Here is a 16,315-nt window from a genome sequence, read left to right on the forward strand (position 1 = left end):
ATTATACCGTACACACAGCTTCAATGGAGGGACTGAGAGCTCTCGGACTAAATCTAAAATATCTTAAACTGTGTTCTGAAGATGAACGGAGGTCTCACTGGTTTGGAACAACATGAGGGTTATTAATAACATAACTTTGATTACTGGGTGAACTAACCCTTTAAGCAAAAAAATAAAATAAAATCATCTCTCTCTCTCTCTCTCTCTCTCTCTCTCTCTCTCTCTCTCTCTCTCTCTCTCTCTCTCTCTCCCTCTCTCTCTCTCTCTCTCTCTGCTATTCGTGAATAGACTCGAGAATCGCTCAGACCAAATCAGACGGATCGTTCAGTTACAGTAGCTACGATTCTTTAGCGAATGTGTATAAGCGGCTTCAACCGATTCATTAAAAAGATCCGACTCAGTAAGGTGATGCATTCAAGATTCGAACATCGCTAACACAAACTGGAAGCAGTTTGTTCAACGTTGTTCGGCATTATCAGTTATGGAGGTCACCGGTACTGATAGTGATTGGAGGAGCCCAGCCTTTCGACAGAAAGTAGTGGCCCAAATGTAAGTATACAGATATATTTTTTGTGTATGATTTATAGTAGCGCATTTTGCAAACCTAGCTAGTTAGCTGCTAACTAACTGATGCTCGGACATGGTACCAGCACATCTGTCAAACACAGTCGAAACTTCATTAATAGACTGTATATGTATTTATAAATGTTATCAATCTGATCACGGTATTATGTTCCTTTAATGGGATTACATTTTTGGAGGTTGTTTGGAGCTTGTTTAGCTGTGTGGCTAGCTATTATAAAGTTAGCCTCATTAAATATTAGTCTATAAATATGTAACGTTACAAGCGAAATAGTCTGCAGATATAAATACTGTTCAACATGTCATCGGCAAAAGGAAACCTTTAAGATATTAAATCAGTCTTTGTAATTTATTAAGTTTCTTAAGGCTCGTAATAAGCTCTTTTAATAGTTTCGGAGCGGTCGTAGCCTAATGGTTAGAGAGTCGGACTTGTGACCCAGTGGTCGCGGGTTCGAGTCTCGGTACCGGCAGGGATTGTGGGTGGGGGAGTGAATGACCAGCGCTGTCTTCCACCATCAGTACCACTGAGGTGCCCTTGGGCGAGGTACCGAACCCCACAACTGCTCCCCGGCTGCAGCCGCGAAAATGGCTACCCTGCACCGGGGTGTGTGTTCACTACTACTCACTACTGTGTGGGTGTACTTGGATGGGATAAATGTAGAGCACAATTTCCGAGTATGGGACACCATACATGGCTATACTTCACTTCCTAGTCCCTCAAAATGCTCGTTTTATCATCACTTTGAAGAAATTACTGCTGTCAAACGATTCATCGCGTCTAAAATAATTTTTTTTGTTTACATAATGTATGTAGGTATACTGTATTTATTGATTATGTATATATAAATACACACATACAGTATATATTTAGAAAATATTTACATGTATATACAATATATGTATATATTTATATTCTTATATTTAATATTATTTATAAATATATTTCATATATAAACATAACATATTTTTCTTAAATATATACTTGCACCCTCCATTTGTTCCAAACCTGTATGATTTTTCTTTATGCTAAACAAAAATGATTTGTAAGAATGTTGGTAGCCAAACATTTGACTGTAACCATTGACTTCTATAGTGCTTCATTTATGAAATTAATTTAACTCATATTATGTTAGTAAGTGGGCTACTATCAAATGTTAGGTTGCCAACATTCTTCAGAATATCGTCTTTTGTGTTCAGCTGAAAGAAATTCATACAGGTTTGTTGGAAAAAGTAAATTTTAAGGGTAAGAAATTAAATTTTTGGCTGAACTATACCTGTAAATTTATAAGTATTTTATTGCAAAATGTTACATTCATAAATACAGCTAAATATGTTGATAACATATTGAATTTCTTTGAATAATTTCAAAGCTTGTAAGACTATTCTATAGAGTAATACTTCTAAGATAACAATACAATTCATTTCAGAATTCATGTTTAAAAACTCTCATAGAATGTTTAGTCTTTTTGCTATTAAATGTTTAATTGTTGCAATAACTAAATGGAAAACAGCTCTTCTAATAGTGCTCATATTCTTGATATTTCTTAAAGGATTGATTGTCAGTAAACAATAGGTAACATTTCTTGTTTGTCATGCATCAGTTGTGATTAAAGACTTCTGCTTTATTATATTGCAGAGATGAAGCCATGAGAAAAGCAGGAACTGCTCACACAAAGTCCAGCACTGACATGGAAAACCATGTTTTTATCAAGGCAAAGACCAGAGTAAGTATTACTTTTAAATATGCATGCTACACTCCCAACAGAACAGATTTGTTTGTATACAATTGTTAAAAGTGTAATAAATACACTATCCTTTTTTTAACAGGAGGAGTATTTGTCTTTAGTTGCGAGACTGATAATTCATTTTAGAGACATTCGTAAGTAGCCAACTTTTTTTTTCTTTTAGCTGTGATGTTTGAATGTGTACTGTATATTGATCAGTTTGTTTTTCATTGCAGATAAAAAGTCACAAGGTGGGCCTGGTAAACTTAACGAGCTATTTTAAACCTTAAGAATTCATTTTCTGCCAAATTAAAAAAATATATGTTTATTTTTAGACCCCATGAATGCCCTGCAAATTATACCAGGAGTGGGTGGAGGTGGTCCTGGAGTTATTGGCATTGGACCACGGCCCCCTGGTGCACAAATGGGTGGTATGGGGCAAATGCAAATGCAAATGGGTCAACATGCCATGCAGGGCGTAGCGGGAGGCCAGCAGGCTGGTAAGTTCAGTAGCTGTCAGCTGACTGGAGAAAGTGTGTTTAATAATCTTATTTTGAATTCCCATACATTACATGTGATGCTATCTCAATCTCAGCAGGGGCTGCTGGGCAGATGCCTATGATGCAGCAGCAGCAACAGCAGCCATCCATTCAGTTTCAGCAGTTCCAGCCTCAGCAACAGGCAGCCATGCAGCCTCAGCAGCCAGGAACTATGCAGACTGCCATGCAATTCCAACAGATAAGGCAGCACCATCAGAATCCACAAATGCAGCATCAAAATCAACAACAGCAGCAGGCGCAGACTCCGCAGCAACAACAGAACCAGGTAACGGAGAATGGAAAGATTAATGTGATGATTGTTTAAATACTGCATGAGTGTCTTTTGAATAAAAGAGTTTGTTTAATGAAAACAGAAAATTCTCTAATAATTTGTCATAATTTTACAACTTGTTCCAAGTCATCTGTAACCATAGTTACGATTTATTTATTTTTTTGATGATGATGAAAAATAAAAATTTAATTCGTAATCACTGATAATTTCCCCTCTTTTGGGAGAAAAACATTCAAAATCTAGTCTAATAATCTGTGAAAACTAGGGCTGGGTTGATAATATTGGTTAATCAGTTTTAACTGATCTTAATTTTAAATCTTAATCTTATTTTTTAAAATCTTAATCTTAATTTTAGATCTTAAATCTTAAATGTTAATTTTTCAGATGAACCATCTACTGTATGCTGTTTTATGTTGATTGTTTGAAAATAACTTCAATAAACACTTTTTGTAGCACACCTGCCATCCAGTAATCAATTTTTTTTAAATAAAACATTTAAATTGTACACAAGGCAGTACTTCAGCTTTTTAATTATAAAATTATATTTCTACTTCAGTTTCTTTTTGAAATATAAATATTTACATAATGCCTAACTTGTCTTATTTAATTTGTTTCTATAAATGACAACATCTCTAGCATATTCTGTGTATTCCGTATTCTGTTAAACAGGATGTTCGACATATAGCCTATTGATTTTGGAGGGTGTTGCTATTTTAACCTTTAAAAGTGCTGTATGTAAGTTTTTGACTCTACTATAGCATAAAAATTCCATAATATGTTTGCATATATTTAAGAAACATGCTAAGTTAACATACTTGTTTATCTGAAAATCAATGCTACAGCCAGTTGTTCTCCTTTGAAAATGTGCATTCTGGGCTGGAATGTCGGTCTCTCTTTTGATTTGTGAAACCTGCCCACTGCAAGGTTACCCCATTGTATTTCGGCACCCCGGGTTGCACGTTGGCGTAAAACACAGCGTATTTCATTTAATTTCATTCATTGTCAAGTGTGCTCGTTCTTGTTGGTGTCCACAACCTGTATGTGTCACAAGTCTAAGGAGGAGGGGCCGGGTGAAAAAACCCTCTCCAATATTTTGAATTTGGACTTCTACCACTTAGTGTCAATCCTATATACAGCACCTTTTAATATTGTAGTAATGTCCTAAATCTCACAGTTCCCTGTTTAGTTTATGCTTTTGGTTTAATTGAGTTTGTGAATTGGAATCAAATGGATATGATCCGTCAATACCCAGTGGAAGCTAAGTTCCTTCCTTCCTTCATTCATTCATTTATTCATTGTTTTAATGGCTTTGACTCCAGTTGCACCAAAGAATGCAGCAGCAGCAGTTAGCACAAATGCAGCAACTGCAACAACAACACCACCAACAACAACAACAACAGCAGCAGCAGCAGCAGCAGCAGCAACTGCATCAACAACAGGTCCATGCACAGGCTCAGGCTCAAGCTCAAGCTCAGGCCCAGGCTCAAGCTCAGGCCCAAGCTCAGGCCCAGGCTCAAGCTCAGGCTCAAGCTCAGGCCCAGGCCCAGGCCCAGGCCCAGGCCCAAATGCAGCAACAGCATCTTCAAGCCCAGGTTCAGGCTCAAGTCCAAGCCCAGGTCCAAGCTCAAAGTCAAGCCCAGGCACAGGCTCAGGGAGTGGCGGGTCAGATGGCCCCTCACTCACAGCAGCAGCAAGTCATGGTGCCCCAGTCATTAGCACAAATGGCTCCCGGACAGCATCAACCCATCAACTCACTCAGCCAACAGCAGCAACATCTGAAACTCCAGCAGGCAATACAGGTAAAGCTCAGTTGCCATAGCAGAATGCAAAATGGATAATAAACACTTTTTACACCTATTATTGACACACGTTTTGATTGATGTGGTCAGGTAAGATGCACGGTTCACCTTTTCTTTTTATACCTTCCTATTTACTTTAATTTATACAAGCAGGCGAGAGTATTGCAGCAGCAGCAGCAACAACAACAACAACAGCAGCAGCAGCAGCAACAACAACAACAACAACAACAACAGCAGCAGCAGCAGCAGCAACAACAACAGCAGCAACAGCAGCAGGTTCAACAAGTCCAGCAGGGAGGCCAGCTCACTGCAGTCCCTAGCCAGGTAAGCCCAGTGCAAGCCGTGGTGAGGGTTGAGATAAGAGACTGAGCGTGGTGGAGTGATTGCATGCTACCAAAATCAACACTTGAATTTCTTTTGGATGTCAAAACTCTTTATTCCTTGCCTGGTGAAGTGCCGTAGTGTAATGCACATGTCCTAATAACAACAGAAGGATTATACGGATAAGATCCCTAAAGTTGCAAAGACTAAAGTCTCAAAAACAAAGACATATTCTTTATAAAAGTTAAAGGGTTAGTAAACCCCAAAATTTTAATTTGCCCATAAATTACTCACCCTCAAGTCATCTTTGGTAGGGATGTTATGATTCACTCAACTCACGATTTTGATTTCTTCATTCGATTCATTTTTTTTTTTTTTTTTATAAAATGAGATTTAAGACAAGTTATAAATAAAATGTGTCCTTTTATTATTGCTTTGACAAAATACTGCACGTTTCTTTGTGAAAAAGAAATATAACACTATAATAATATAGCACTTGCATATTATTGCTCTTTTGTTGGTTTTGATTGCTTCTATTGTCCTCATTTGTAAGTAGCTTTGGATAAAAGCATCTGCTAAATTACAAAAATGTAAATATAATGTAAATTTAAATATCAAAACTACATTTTAAAACAAGCTTCAAATCAAATAAGTAACACAAATAAAAGGAATCTCTTCATATAAACAAAATAAGGCTTTGTGTGCTGTCTGCATTTAACATGAGAGGCAACCACTGCATTTTAATCATGATACAAACAAATATGCTGCAAAGATGCAACGTTTAGTTTTTAAAATAAATTAGATTGTATAATTTCGAAATTTGAAGCAAAACCTAATGGTTTCATAAAACTATACATAAAAAATATCTGCATGAGATGCAGATTCACCCTCTGCTAGCAGGTGGTGCTTAAAGCGTTTCCTTGGTTTCCGCTGTAAACAAAGTAGCTCTGCAGTTATGAACTTTAATAGCATTATACAGAGGCAAGATGAAAAGAAAAAATACCATCTAAACTTTTCTAAAGACGCTAATGTCTTCCCCTCAGACATAAATTCATATAAACTTCCCCCTAATTGAATCATGATTTGTTTTGCATCTCAACCAATTTGAATCATCACATTTTTAATCAATTTTCAACCGGCTCGCAGTTAATTGTTACATCCCTAATCCTTGGTGTATATGACTTTCTTCTTTCAGACGAATCCAGTCGGAGTTATATTAAATATTATCTTAGGTCTTTCAAGCTGTTTTATGGCACTCAGTGGGTGTTACAGTGCTGCAGTCCAAAAGAAGTGAAATAAAAAGTGCCCATCCATAAAAAGTGTCTCACACGGCTCCAGGAGTTGAACAGATTCCTCCTGTAGCATAATAATCGGATGATGCATGACCTCAGCTTTGTGTATATGGCGCTCAGAAGTGACGAACGTGGAAGCTGATAATTTTTATAATCATTATAATTTAAATACTGATAATGATAATAATAATAATAAGATTGTTCCTTGAACAGCAAATAAGCATATTAGAATGATTAAACTGAAGACTGGAAAATTCAGCTTGGATCACATGAATAAATTATATTTTAAAATACATTACAATAGAAATTTTAAATTGTAGAAATATTTCACAATATTACTACTTTTGCTGTATTTTGGATCAAAGATCAAATAAATGTAGGCTTGGTGAGGAGAAATGTTACTGTTCAAAAACTTTTGAACTGGTAGTGTACCGTATTTTCCGCACTATAAGGCACACCTTCAATGAATGGCCTATTTTAGAACTGTTTTCATATATAGGACAACACCGGATTATAAAGCGCATAGAATAGAAGATACTGCAGTCAAACGTTTGACTGGGTTTGCGTTATGCATCCACTAGATCGAGCTGTGCTAAAGGAAATGTCAACGACAAACCGCCTTGATCCATATATAAGGCGATCCGGATTATAAGGCGCACTGTGGTTTTTGAGAATATTAAAGGTTTTTAAGTGCGCCTTATAGTGCGGAAAATATGGTATTTTAAAATGTTTAAGATGCATTCAAATTAATTAAACACTTAAATATACTGCAGCAAAATTATTTTGTCACATTATTTTGTTTAGTTCAGAATTGTGGGAGAAACATGATTTGTGTTTGAGACAACAAAAAATTGTGATTCTCAATTGATCCAGAATCGTGCAGCTCTAAGAACGAGGACTGTTTCCTGGGAGAGTAGCATACAATGCCGGGGATCTGACAAATAATGCTGAGTCACAGCCTGTATGTACATTTTCATATGTAAAGGATTTGCCACTGATGATTCAAAACTCACGCGCTTGAGGTATTTCGGCCAATAACAACACACTGGATAGCTTGCCAATCAGCGCACACCTCGCTTTTCAGAATGATGAACTTTGTAAAAATCGACGTGTTTCAGAAAGGCGGGGCACAGAGGAGAAATAATGTATAGTATGTGGAAAATAAAGTGTTTTTTGAAAATTAAACCGCAAAAACACCTTTCGTTACACCAAATACATTTTTTAGCAACATCATGTGACTAAACTAAAGCTAAACTAGTGTCCTTTCTGACTTTCTCAAATATATTTAGTCAAATCTCCCTCTCAAGGGTGACCCTCCCATCTGTGAGCATTCGGTGGATGATAACATTTTGCTTCATGTTGCTTTCATTTACCTTGTCCCGTATATGTGGCCATAGTTTATTCTAAAGCAAGAGATGGAAATCTCTGTTATTGTAGAGCTGTGAAATCCAACAGAGGCGTCGGTTTAATTTTTAGTAGCGTTAGCTTTAAATCTCATTTGCATTTTGTGTTTATGTGCAGCTAACCGCCTGACTGCATGCTTGCTATTTTGAACCCACAAGCATTCTTTCTGCATGCACCTGATGAGAAATGCATTTCTTTTTTAGGTTAACCTACACAAAGCTGTGTAAATAGTATGCAGTGATTGTAACATACTCTAATGTTGTCCTTTTGGCCTTTAAATGATTTCCTAAATATTTTTTTAGGACAGTATTGCTAGTTGCATAGCAAACACACATATTTAACCGCACTGAAAGCCATTAGTAGATGGCAAGTTCAACTACAGCTTTAATTTACAGTTGAAAGGCATGTTGGAGATGCAGTACCCATTGCATATTTTCTTGCCTTGCATGGTTCTGATACATGAAAAGATGGCATGAAATCCATTGGCCTGTGGCTTGCCTTGTCTTGACAGCCAGTGTTTGTTAAAGGACCATTCCATGTTCAGTATAATTTAAGCTCAATTGGCATAATTTTGGTCATCACAAAAAAAATATTTCAACTATTTATCGTGAGCCTTTTTACAGCAAAAGCTTTTTTGGAGTATTTGAAAGCAAAAAAGTGAAACATATTATAATGTGAAAGCACATAATTCTTCTCTTAAAACCTGTGTTATTTGAGCTATAAAGTTATCCTTGTCACTTTTACAACCATGTTATGTTTAAGTGTAACATCACCCAGAAAAGTAAACAACTTTTTTCACACTGTTAATACCCTACGCCTGGCTTTAGTATTGAAATCGACTGGCCCATTCACTTCTGTTATAGGTTAAAAATACATTTTTGGAGTAGCAATCAGTCACAAATGCGGTCAATTGAGCTTAACTTGTATTAAAGTCAGGATATTCTTTTACATGTTCGAGAGAAATGAGAGGAAGCTCATTGTCACATCTTTTTATTTTTGGAGAGCCTTGTTTTGCGTAATTGAATGTGACTGTATGTGCATCTGTGCTTGCAGACCTGTCGAATCTGTTTCTGTTTGCATTCTCGCATGTGCTTCCTCATGTCCGCTGATGCACTGCATTTATTGTTTTGCTTGTGACATGTCTGTTGTCCCCTCTGTCCTCCTCAAAGATGATGCCCCGTCCTGGGATGCAAATTCCACCTCGGTTGCCCCGCGCCACCCCGAACTCTGCCATTCCTCAAAACCCCGTTGCCATTGGAGGACAGCAAATGCCACAGGTATTTACTGCAGGGCTGACTGCTGGGTCTCAGCGCTGCAACCCAGTGGGTGTGTAGTACGTCTGTGGCTTTCCACTAGAGTGAAGGCTGTCCATAATCTACACTCATCTCCCTCTCTTTACCCCAACTCCCAACCCCAAGTAGATTCACAATCACAAACATTTTGTCAGAAATGACCCAGAGGCACTTAGGCAGTGTAAAATTTAAATGAAAAGTGTGTGGCACAGGTAAGTGGACTGAAGTTTATTATTCTCTCAAAGCGACATGCTAGGAAGCTAATAGGAAGCAACCGTCTACTGGTCATATAGCGCCATCTACTGGTGCTGTGCAGTCAAAGGAAGCTGATCTTGACCACATGTATGTCTGTTATCTCTAGGTAAATGGCTTCACCAGTGCAGTGCCAGCTTTCCTCCACTCATGTGGTTACTTTAAACCTGTTTTCATTTTCCTTCTCCTCAAAGGGGCAGCAAATGATGTCATCACCCTCCCCAGTTCAGGTGCAGACGCCCCAGCCGATGCCACCTCCCCCCCAGCCTCAACCGTCCCCCCAGCCTCCTTCCTCTCAGCCCAACTCTGTCAGGTATACTGAAATAGTGTAGTTTTTCTACTTTTTATTGACGTAACTACAAATGGTTAATTAAACCTTTTTCCATCTAGCTCTGGTCCGACCCCTTCTCCAGGAGGTTTCCAACCCAGTCCCTCTCCTCAGCCATCCCAGAGTCCTGCATCTTCACGCACCCCCCAGAGTTACCCCCTCCAGGTACCTTCCCCTGGACCTCTCAATACACCAGGTACACAAGAGTTTTCTTGTTATACTCATAATTATGTTTTTTCCTATAATGATTCATTATTGGCATGAAATCTGTTGAGTGTGTGTGTGTGTGTGTGTGTGTGTATATATATATGTATATATATATATATATATATATATATATATATATATATATATATGCATGCACACATACAATATTATATATTAGTAGATATAATAACAGTAAAACATTAAAATACTCGTTTTTTTTTTACATTTTGACACTATATTCCCTTCATCTATTTTTCACTTAAAGTTAATCTTTAAAAACTGATCAATTTAATAACACTCTTAAAAGTAATTTTTAGCAAATATCAAAGTGAACCTTAATTTTTCATACTACACATTATAATTTTGTGACTCCTTAATTCAGTTGAAGCATTTAAAATGACTGATTTTAGTGTTTATTATTATTATTATTATTCCTTTATTTAACCAGGGGAAATCATATTGAGACGATAGTCTCTTTTTCAAATGGTCCCTGGCCAAGAAAGGCAGCACTTAAAAATGTAAAAAAAAGAAGAAAATTAAAATTAAAAATTAAAATTAATATTTATCTTCATTTAATTAAATTCTTTTTTGCTATTTATTGGTTATCGTTCATGACATAATAATAATAATGTGCTTATCGAAGTTGATGAAAATGTATTTGGTTGCAACCATAATTATTTGATTAATACATTTTTCGGATTACAGGCAACCCAAACTCTGTGATGAGCCCAGCAGGGGCCTCACAATCTGAGGACCAGCTTTACATGGACAAACTGAAGCAGCTGTCAAAATATATTGAGCCGCTACGAAGGATGATTAACAAAATAGACAAAAATGAAGGTACTGGAGTCGTTTCACTTGATGCTGATTTATCCCCCCCCCCTTCTTAAATCTCTTAAAGACCATGGTTTATGTTTTTTCTTTATAGATAGGAAGAAGGATTTGAGCAAAATGAAAAGTTTGCTCAACATTCTGACTGACCCCAACACAAGGTAAGAAAGCAGACATGCTGAACATCGTCTCAGTGTCAGAACTTTGGCTTTTGATTAAGGTTGCATTATTGCTGTCCTCCCCTAGATGTCCACTTAAAACTCTACAGAAGTGTGAAATAGCATTGGAGAAACTAAAGAATGACATGGCAGTGGTAAGTAACTTTAATTTGAATGTAGGGGGTCAAAGTTATGTTGCATTGTTCAGCCAGTTTCTACAATGACGACTGACTTTGGTTCGCAGCCGACTCCTCCCCCTCCTCCAGTGCCCTGTACCAAAAAGCAGTACCTATGCCAGCCGCTGCTGGATGCTGTCTTGGCCAATATCCGCTCCCCTGTTTTCAACCATTCACTTTACCGCACGTTTGCTCCTGCTATGACAGCAATTCATGGACCCCCAATCACGTAAGATCAACAGCCAAAGAAAAAAAATAAAAGTATATATATTTTCTCTCATTCAAGTCAGTCATCTTCCTCCGTGCATTGCTTTTGAAGTATATAATGAACCGTACACTCCAGATGTTTTTGAATGTTTCTTTTACTTGATCAAAAATACAGTAAAACAGCAATATCGTGAAATTATCAACATTTAAAATAAAAATTTAATTTATTGCTTCGACAAAGCAAAATTTCCACCAGTCACTATTCAGTCTTCAGTGTCACATGATCCTTCCAGAAATTATTCTAATATGCAGATTTGATGCTTGAGAAACACTTCCTATTATTATCGTTAATGTTGAAAGCAGCTGCATTTTGTATTATTATTATTTTTGTAGAAACAGATAGTTTTATAAGGATTCTTTGAAGAATAAAAGCAATATATGACTCATTCCACCCAACCTTAACTTCTAAATGTAAACATTAAAAAAGAATATTCTTTCATTTCAGGGGCCCCTCAATTCCTCTCCGGAAGCGGAAGCTGGAAGAGGACGAGCGCCAGACCATCCCTAACATACTTCAAGGGGAGGTAGCTCGGCTTAATTCCAAATTCTTGGTCAATCTGGACCCGTCCTTTTGCAGCAACAATGGAACGGTGCATCTCATATGTAAACTAGGTCAGTTCAGACCCCCTCCCCACTAAATGTGGCCTATATATATATATATATATATATATATATATATATATATATATATATATATATATATATATATATATATATATATATATATATATATAGGACTATTCACTCCTGCCATTGTCTCCGTCTAGATGATAAAAATCTTCCCAGTGTCCCCCCTCTTCAGCTGAGCATTCCAGCAGACTACCCCGATCAGAGCCCTCACTGGGAAGATGACGGTCAGCAGTATGGTGAGTCTAAGCCTGATTTGAGCATTAAATGTCAGCATGCTATCATAGGCTGACTTTACTCTCTTAAGCTCCCAATTTAAATGAAAATGATTATATTAACTCATCACTTCCCTACCTTCCTCTTTCTGTTTTCAGGGGCCAACCCCTTTTTGCAGACTGTGCATAAGAACATGACCTCTAAACTCCTTCAGCTTCCTGACAAGCACTCGGTGACAGCACTTCTGAACACCTGGGCTCAAAGCGTAAGGCAGGCTTGCCTTTCAGCTGCTTAGAAATGTATTCCCATCAGCCCAGTATAATCCTTGCACCTCTATGGAATGAAGGCAATATATTATTACTTTTTCTTTGTCTTTATTTACATGAATTATCATTTATGTTGTTTAGACTAGTACACTAAGGCCTTAACTGTTCGTGCATTGCTCCATTAATAAAGACATTTACAATGCAGTTTCAATCTGAAATGTGTGGCACAGAAGTCATACAAGTAATCATGTAATCACATAACTGGTCCTTCAGTGTATAGTCTTCTGTAGACGATTTCTCTGCACAGCCCGAGTCCTCCTGTGTCTATCTGCTATGTTATTGAGGGTCTGTTTGAGGGCAGGGAGGATCACTTTCTCTGCTTTACTAGCCTGAGACACAGGTCTGTTCAAATAGTAGTAGAGCAAAGGTTGATATCTCCAAAGTTGAACTGTTTATGTTAGGCAGCAATATATATATATATATATCATATACAAGATATTTACAAACAATGACTTACAGTCCTTCAGGCAGTGTTTGGAGAGAAAGCTGAGGAAATGTGCCTGATTCATCAACTCTGCCAAAGAAAAATGAAGGTAAAGGGTTAAAAGCCATCTGGATATATATCCAAACTTTGTGAAGTCATTCTCAAAACCTTTTACCATAATGTACGCTATACATTTAAAAGTGAGTATATTTTTGTATTTTTTTTTTTTTTGTAATTTCAATTATTAAATTATATTTATGTCAATGGGGAATGTATTTGTAGCAATAGACAAAAATACATTGTATGGGTCAAACTTATAGATTTTTCTTTTATGACAAAAATCATTAGGATATTATGTAAAGATCATGTTCCATGGAGATATTTAGTAAATTTCCTACTGTGAATGTACTAAAACCTAATTTTTGAATAGTAATATGCTGTGATTTTCTCATTATTTAGATTTTTTTTTTTTGCACCCTTAGATTCCAGATTTTCAAATAGATGTCTCTCAGACAAATATTGTCCTATCCTAACAAACTATACATCAATGAAAAGCTTATTCAGCTTTCAGTTGATGTATAAATCTCAATTTTGTGAAAACTGACTCTTATGACTGGTTTTGTGGTCCAGGTTCACATATGTAAAATCATCAATGGAAAATAATGCAACTGGTGGTGTAGTATGTATGTATGTATGTGTGTGTATGATTTTTTGAAGGAGTTTCTTAAGCTCATGAAGGCAGCATTTATTTGATCAAAAATAAAGAGATAAAAAACAGTAATATTGCAAAATGTTATTATGATATATAATAATGGTTTCTATTTTAATATCCTTTAAAATATTTATTTCTGTGATTTCAAAGCTGATTTTCCATCAGCCATTACTCCAGTATTACGTGTCTTATAATCCTTAAGAAACCATAATATGCTGATTTATTAGTATAATTATCAATGTTGGCAACAGTTGTGCTGCCAAATATTTTTTTGGAAACTGAAATACTTTTTTTCAGGATTCTTTGATGAACAGAAAAGTTAAAAAGAACAGCATTTATTCAAAATATAATTTTTTTCTAACAATATAAATCAATATAAAGATTTCTATTTTAAATAAATGCTCTTCTTTTTAACTTTTTATTCATCAAAGAATCCTGAACAAAAGATCACAGGTTCTGAAAAAAATATATTAAGCAGCATATTAATAAGCACTGATAATAAATCAGCATATTAAAAAGATTTCTGAAGGATCATGTGATACTAAAGACTTGGAGTAATGATGCTGAAAATTCACAGGAATAAATTAGATATATTAAAATAGAAAAACGTTATTACATCGTAATAATATTTCACAATATTAAATTTTTTCCTCTATTTATGATCAAATAAATGCTCCTTGAGGAGCATAAGAAACTCCTTTAAAAAACATGAAAAATAGTTCTGATCCCAAACTTTTCAACGGGTGTGTGTGTGTGTGTGTGTGTGTGTGTGTGTCTAAGGAAATGGTAGAATGGTGACATTGTCTTGTCAGGCTTTCTGACAATACAGAAATTACCTTTTACCATCGCCAAGATAAGCCTTTGTCAAAATGTAATTTTCTGCTGTTATTTTCTTGTTGAATACAATGTCTTTGAGAACAGCTTTCACGCGTAGGATCTGAGAGGAGAAAAATTAAAATGGATTATATAATATATTGAGAGACATTAAGAAATATATGATCTCACCTCCTGGGACTGCAGGCTGTTAGCGTTGTATAGCTGGCGTATGATGACTTCACATTCCTGTAGGGAGGGAGGTCGAGGAACCTGAGAGGGGCTACACTGGATCATTAGAGGCTGTAGAGAAGTGATGAACCCTGCTTTAGCTTCTGGAGGACCTTCCGTTCTGTTGGCTGTGAAGGAATTGGATCTGGTTTCTCTACTTTGTAAATGACTGCTGTCGGAGAAGAATGTTACTAATCTATGTATCCCCTTTCTTCTATCTATATAAAATAATTAAAAGTTAAAATAATATTAGATAAAATAATATTAATTAATAATAATATCTTATATGCAGTTTTGTAAGCACCTAATCTCTCTGGCTTGTTGTGAGCAGGTTTCCTCCAAAGTCTGTTCCAAATAGTTCCTTCTGTCTCTCTGGAACTTGTTGCTCTCTGTATGGTGCTTACAGATTCTACGGCTGGATCCTGTCATGGAAAGGTGCTGCAAGTTAAACATGTCCCAATAAATCTTGCCAGTGGTTTTGTTTGAGAAGATGTTAGAGATCAGAAGTGTCACTCAACCTTTACTACTCGACTTTGGAAGGTCCATTATCAGCTTATACTGCAACTCTGTAACCACATAATTACATAACAAATACATAATGGAGAATGAGGTTTAATTAATGATATATCATATAATGTATGTATGTGTCACATTAGAAGACCAGGACTAGACATCATATTTTTTTATTTTTCATGAATATTTCTCTCAATCTCAGAAATCGAAATTACTATTTCAGCTTACACACAGGACACGGTCACTTTTTGTGACAATGTGCCCCATTATATGGGGTAAGTTTGTTACAATGGGAAAACGTTAAAAAATGCTGATTTGATTTATGTTTCAAAATTAACGCTAGTTTCAAAAGCATATCAATATATATAAAAATACTTCATGGCATATTTAATGGTTTTTCATGAACATTTCAACAGTAAAACAATTTTATATACACACACACACACACAATATATATATATATATATATATATATATATATATATATATATATATATATATATATATATAATCATGAAATGTAAAATGTTTTTGTCCAACAGAAAACAGTATATGAACGGTAAAATATCGCAAATGATTAAACATTGACAGAAACAAAAGACCAAAAACGTTTGTGAGTGTAATCTGATACTATGCCACCCACAAAGGTTTCAAACGCCATTCTTTCATGTTCCTCATTCTGCAACTCGACGTCACCAGGCAACCTGCACTACAGTATCCGCTCTGATACACCCGACCTCAATAAACCTGAAAATACACGTTCTGTCATCATTTACTCACCCTCGTGTTGTTGACTTCCTTTCGCAGAAAAAGAAAAGAGATAATTACAGCCTCAGTCTCATAGCAACTTCCCTTACAGTGAAAGTCATTCCGCTAACAGGTTTTAACAACATGACTTGAGTAAATGATAACTGAATGGGCTGAACTATTTCCCTAACTTCCAGCAAAACGGGAAGTGTTATTAATCTTAACACATTTTCAATAAAATG

At 36.2% G+C, this 16,315-nt stretch overlaps 2 protein-coding genes across 8 annotated transcripts in view; one reads left to right on the forward strand and one right to left on the reverse strand.

The window, feature by feature from the left end:
- Nucleotides 1–383: 383 nt before the first annotated feature.
- On the forward strand, nucleotides 384–14,110 carry LOC127941895 (mediator of RNA polymerase II transcription subunit 15-like). Of its 6 annotated transcripts, XR_008149166.1 has the most exons (19): nucleotides 384–549; nucleotides 2,219–2,306; nucleotides 2,410–2,461; nucleotides 2,543–2,566; nucleotides 2,642–2,806; nucleotides 2,902–3,131; nucleotides 4,457–4,936; nucleotides 5,087–5,260; nucleotides 9,123–9,230; nucleotides 9,692–9,810; nucleotides 9,888–10,021; nucleotides 10,738–10,872; nucleotides 10,961–11,024; nucleotides 11,110–11,176; nucleotides 11,266–11,426; nucleotides 11,910–12,076; nucleotides 12,232–12,330; nucleotides 12,466–12,653; nucleotides 13,093–14,110. XR_008149166.1 is itself a non-coding variant. In XM_052537342.1 (18 exons), the coding sequence occupies exons 1-18, from the start codon at nucleotides 482–484 to the stop codon at nucleotides 12,600–12,602; spliced, it is 2,472 nt and encodes an 823-aa protein (XP_052393302.1). In that variant the 5' UTR covers nucleotides 384–481; the 3' UTR covers nucleotides 12,603–12,777. The 6 variants fall into 6 exon arrangements, 5 of the variants coding, with proteins under 5 accessions (XP_052393302.1, XP_052393303.1, XP_052393304.1 ...); XM_052537342.1 differs by lacking the exon at nucleotides 13,093–14,110 and having other exon boundaries at nucleotides 12,466–12,777; XM_052537343.1 differs by lacking the exon at nucleotides 13,093–14,110 and having other exon boundaries at nucleotides 5,090–5,260; nucleotides 12,466–12,777.
- Nucleotides 12,836–16,315, reverse strand: part of LOC127941903 (coiled-coil domain-containing protein 74B-like) — a 267,944-nt gene continuing 264,464 nt past the window's right edge. The window contains exons 2-8 of one of the 2 annotated variants that reach the window (XM_052537356.1): nucleotides 16,107–16,221; nucleotides 15,332–15,379; nucleotides 15,118–15,235; nucleotides 14,775–14,982; nucleotides 14,606–14,706; nucleotides 13,091–13,147; nucleotides 12,836–12,975 (exon numbers count right to left, since the gene is read on the reverse strand). In XM_052537356.1, the coding sequence (XP_052393316.1) occupies nucleotides 12,843–12,975; nucleotides 13,091–13,147; nucleotides 14,606–14,706; nucleotides 14,775–14,982; nucleotides 15,118–15,235; nucleotides 15,332–15,359 (645 nt within the window). In that variant the 5' untranslated portion in view covers nucleotides 15,360–15,379; nucleotides 16,107–16,221 and the 3' untranslated portion in view covers nucleotides 12,836–12,842. Of the gene's footprint in view, nucleotides 12,976–13,090; nucleotides 13,148–14,605; nucleotides 14,707–14,774; nucleotides 14,983–15,117; nucleotides 15,236–15,331; nucleotides 15,446–16,106; nucleotides 16,222–16,315 lie in introns of those variants that run through there. The other variant, XM_052537355.1, reaches the window with a different exon arrangement.

Source organism: Carassius gibelio, chromosome A21 (genome assembly GCF_023724105.1).
Source record: "Carassius gibelio isolate Cgi1373 ecotype wild population from Czech Republic chromosome A21, carGib1.2-hapl.c, whole genome shotgun sequence".
NCBI lineage: Eukaryota > Metazoa > Chordata > Actinopteri > Cypriniformes > Cyprinidae > Carassius > Carassius gibelio.

Excerpts from the sequence above, each read along its gene's own strand:
- LOC127941895 (XM_052537342.1), top strand. The coding sequence starts at position 482 with ATGGAGGTCACCGGTACTGATAGTGATTGGAGGAGCCCAGCCTTTCGA. Across the intron at positions 5,261-9,122 it reads TCACTGCAGTCCCTAGCCAG|ATGATGCCCCGTCCTGGGAT; the intron begins GTAAGCCCAGTG and ends TCCTCCTCAAAG. Across the intron at positions 10,873-10,960 it reads CAAAATAGACAAAAATGAAG|ATAGGAAGAAGGATTTGAGC; the intron begins GTACTGGAGTCG and ends TTTTCTTTATAG.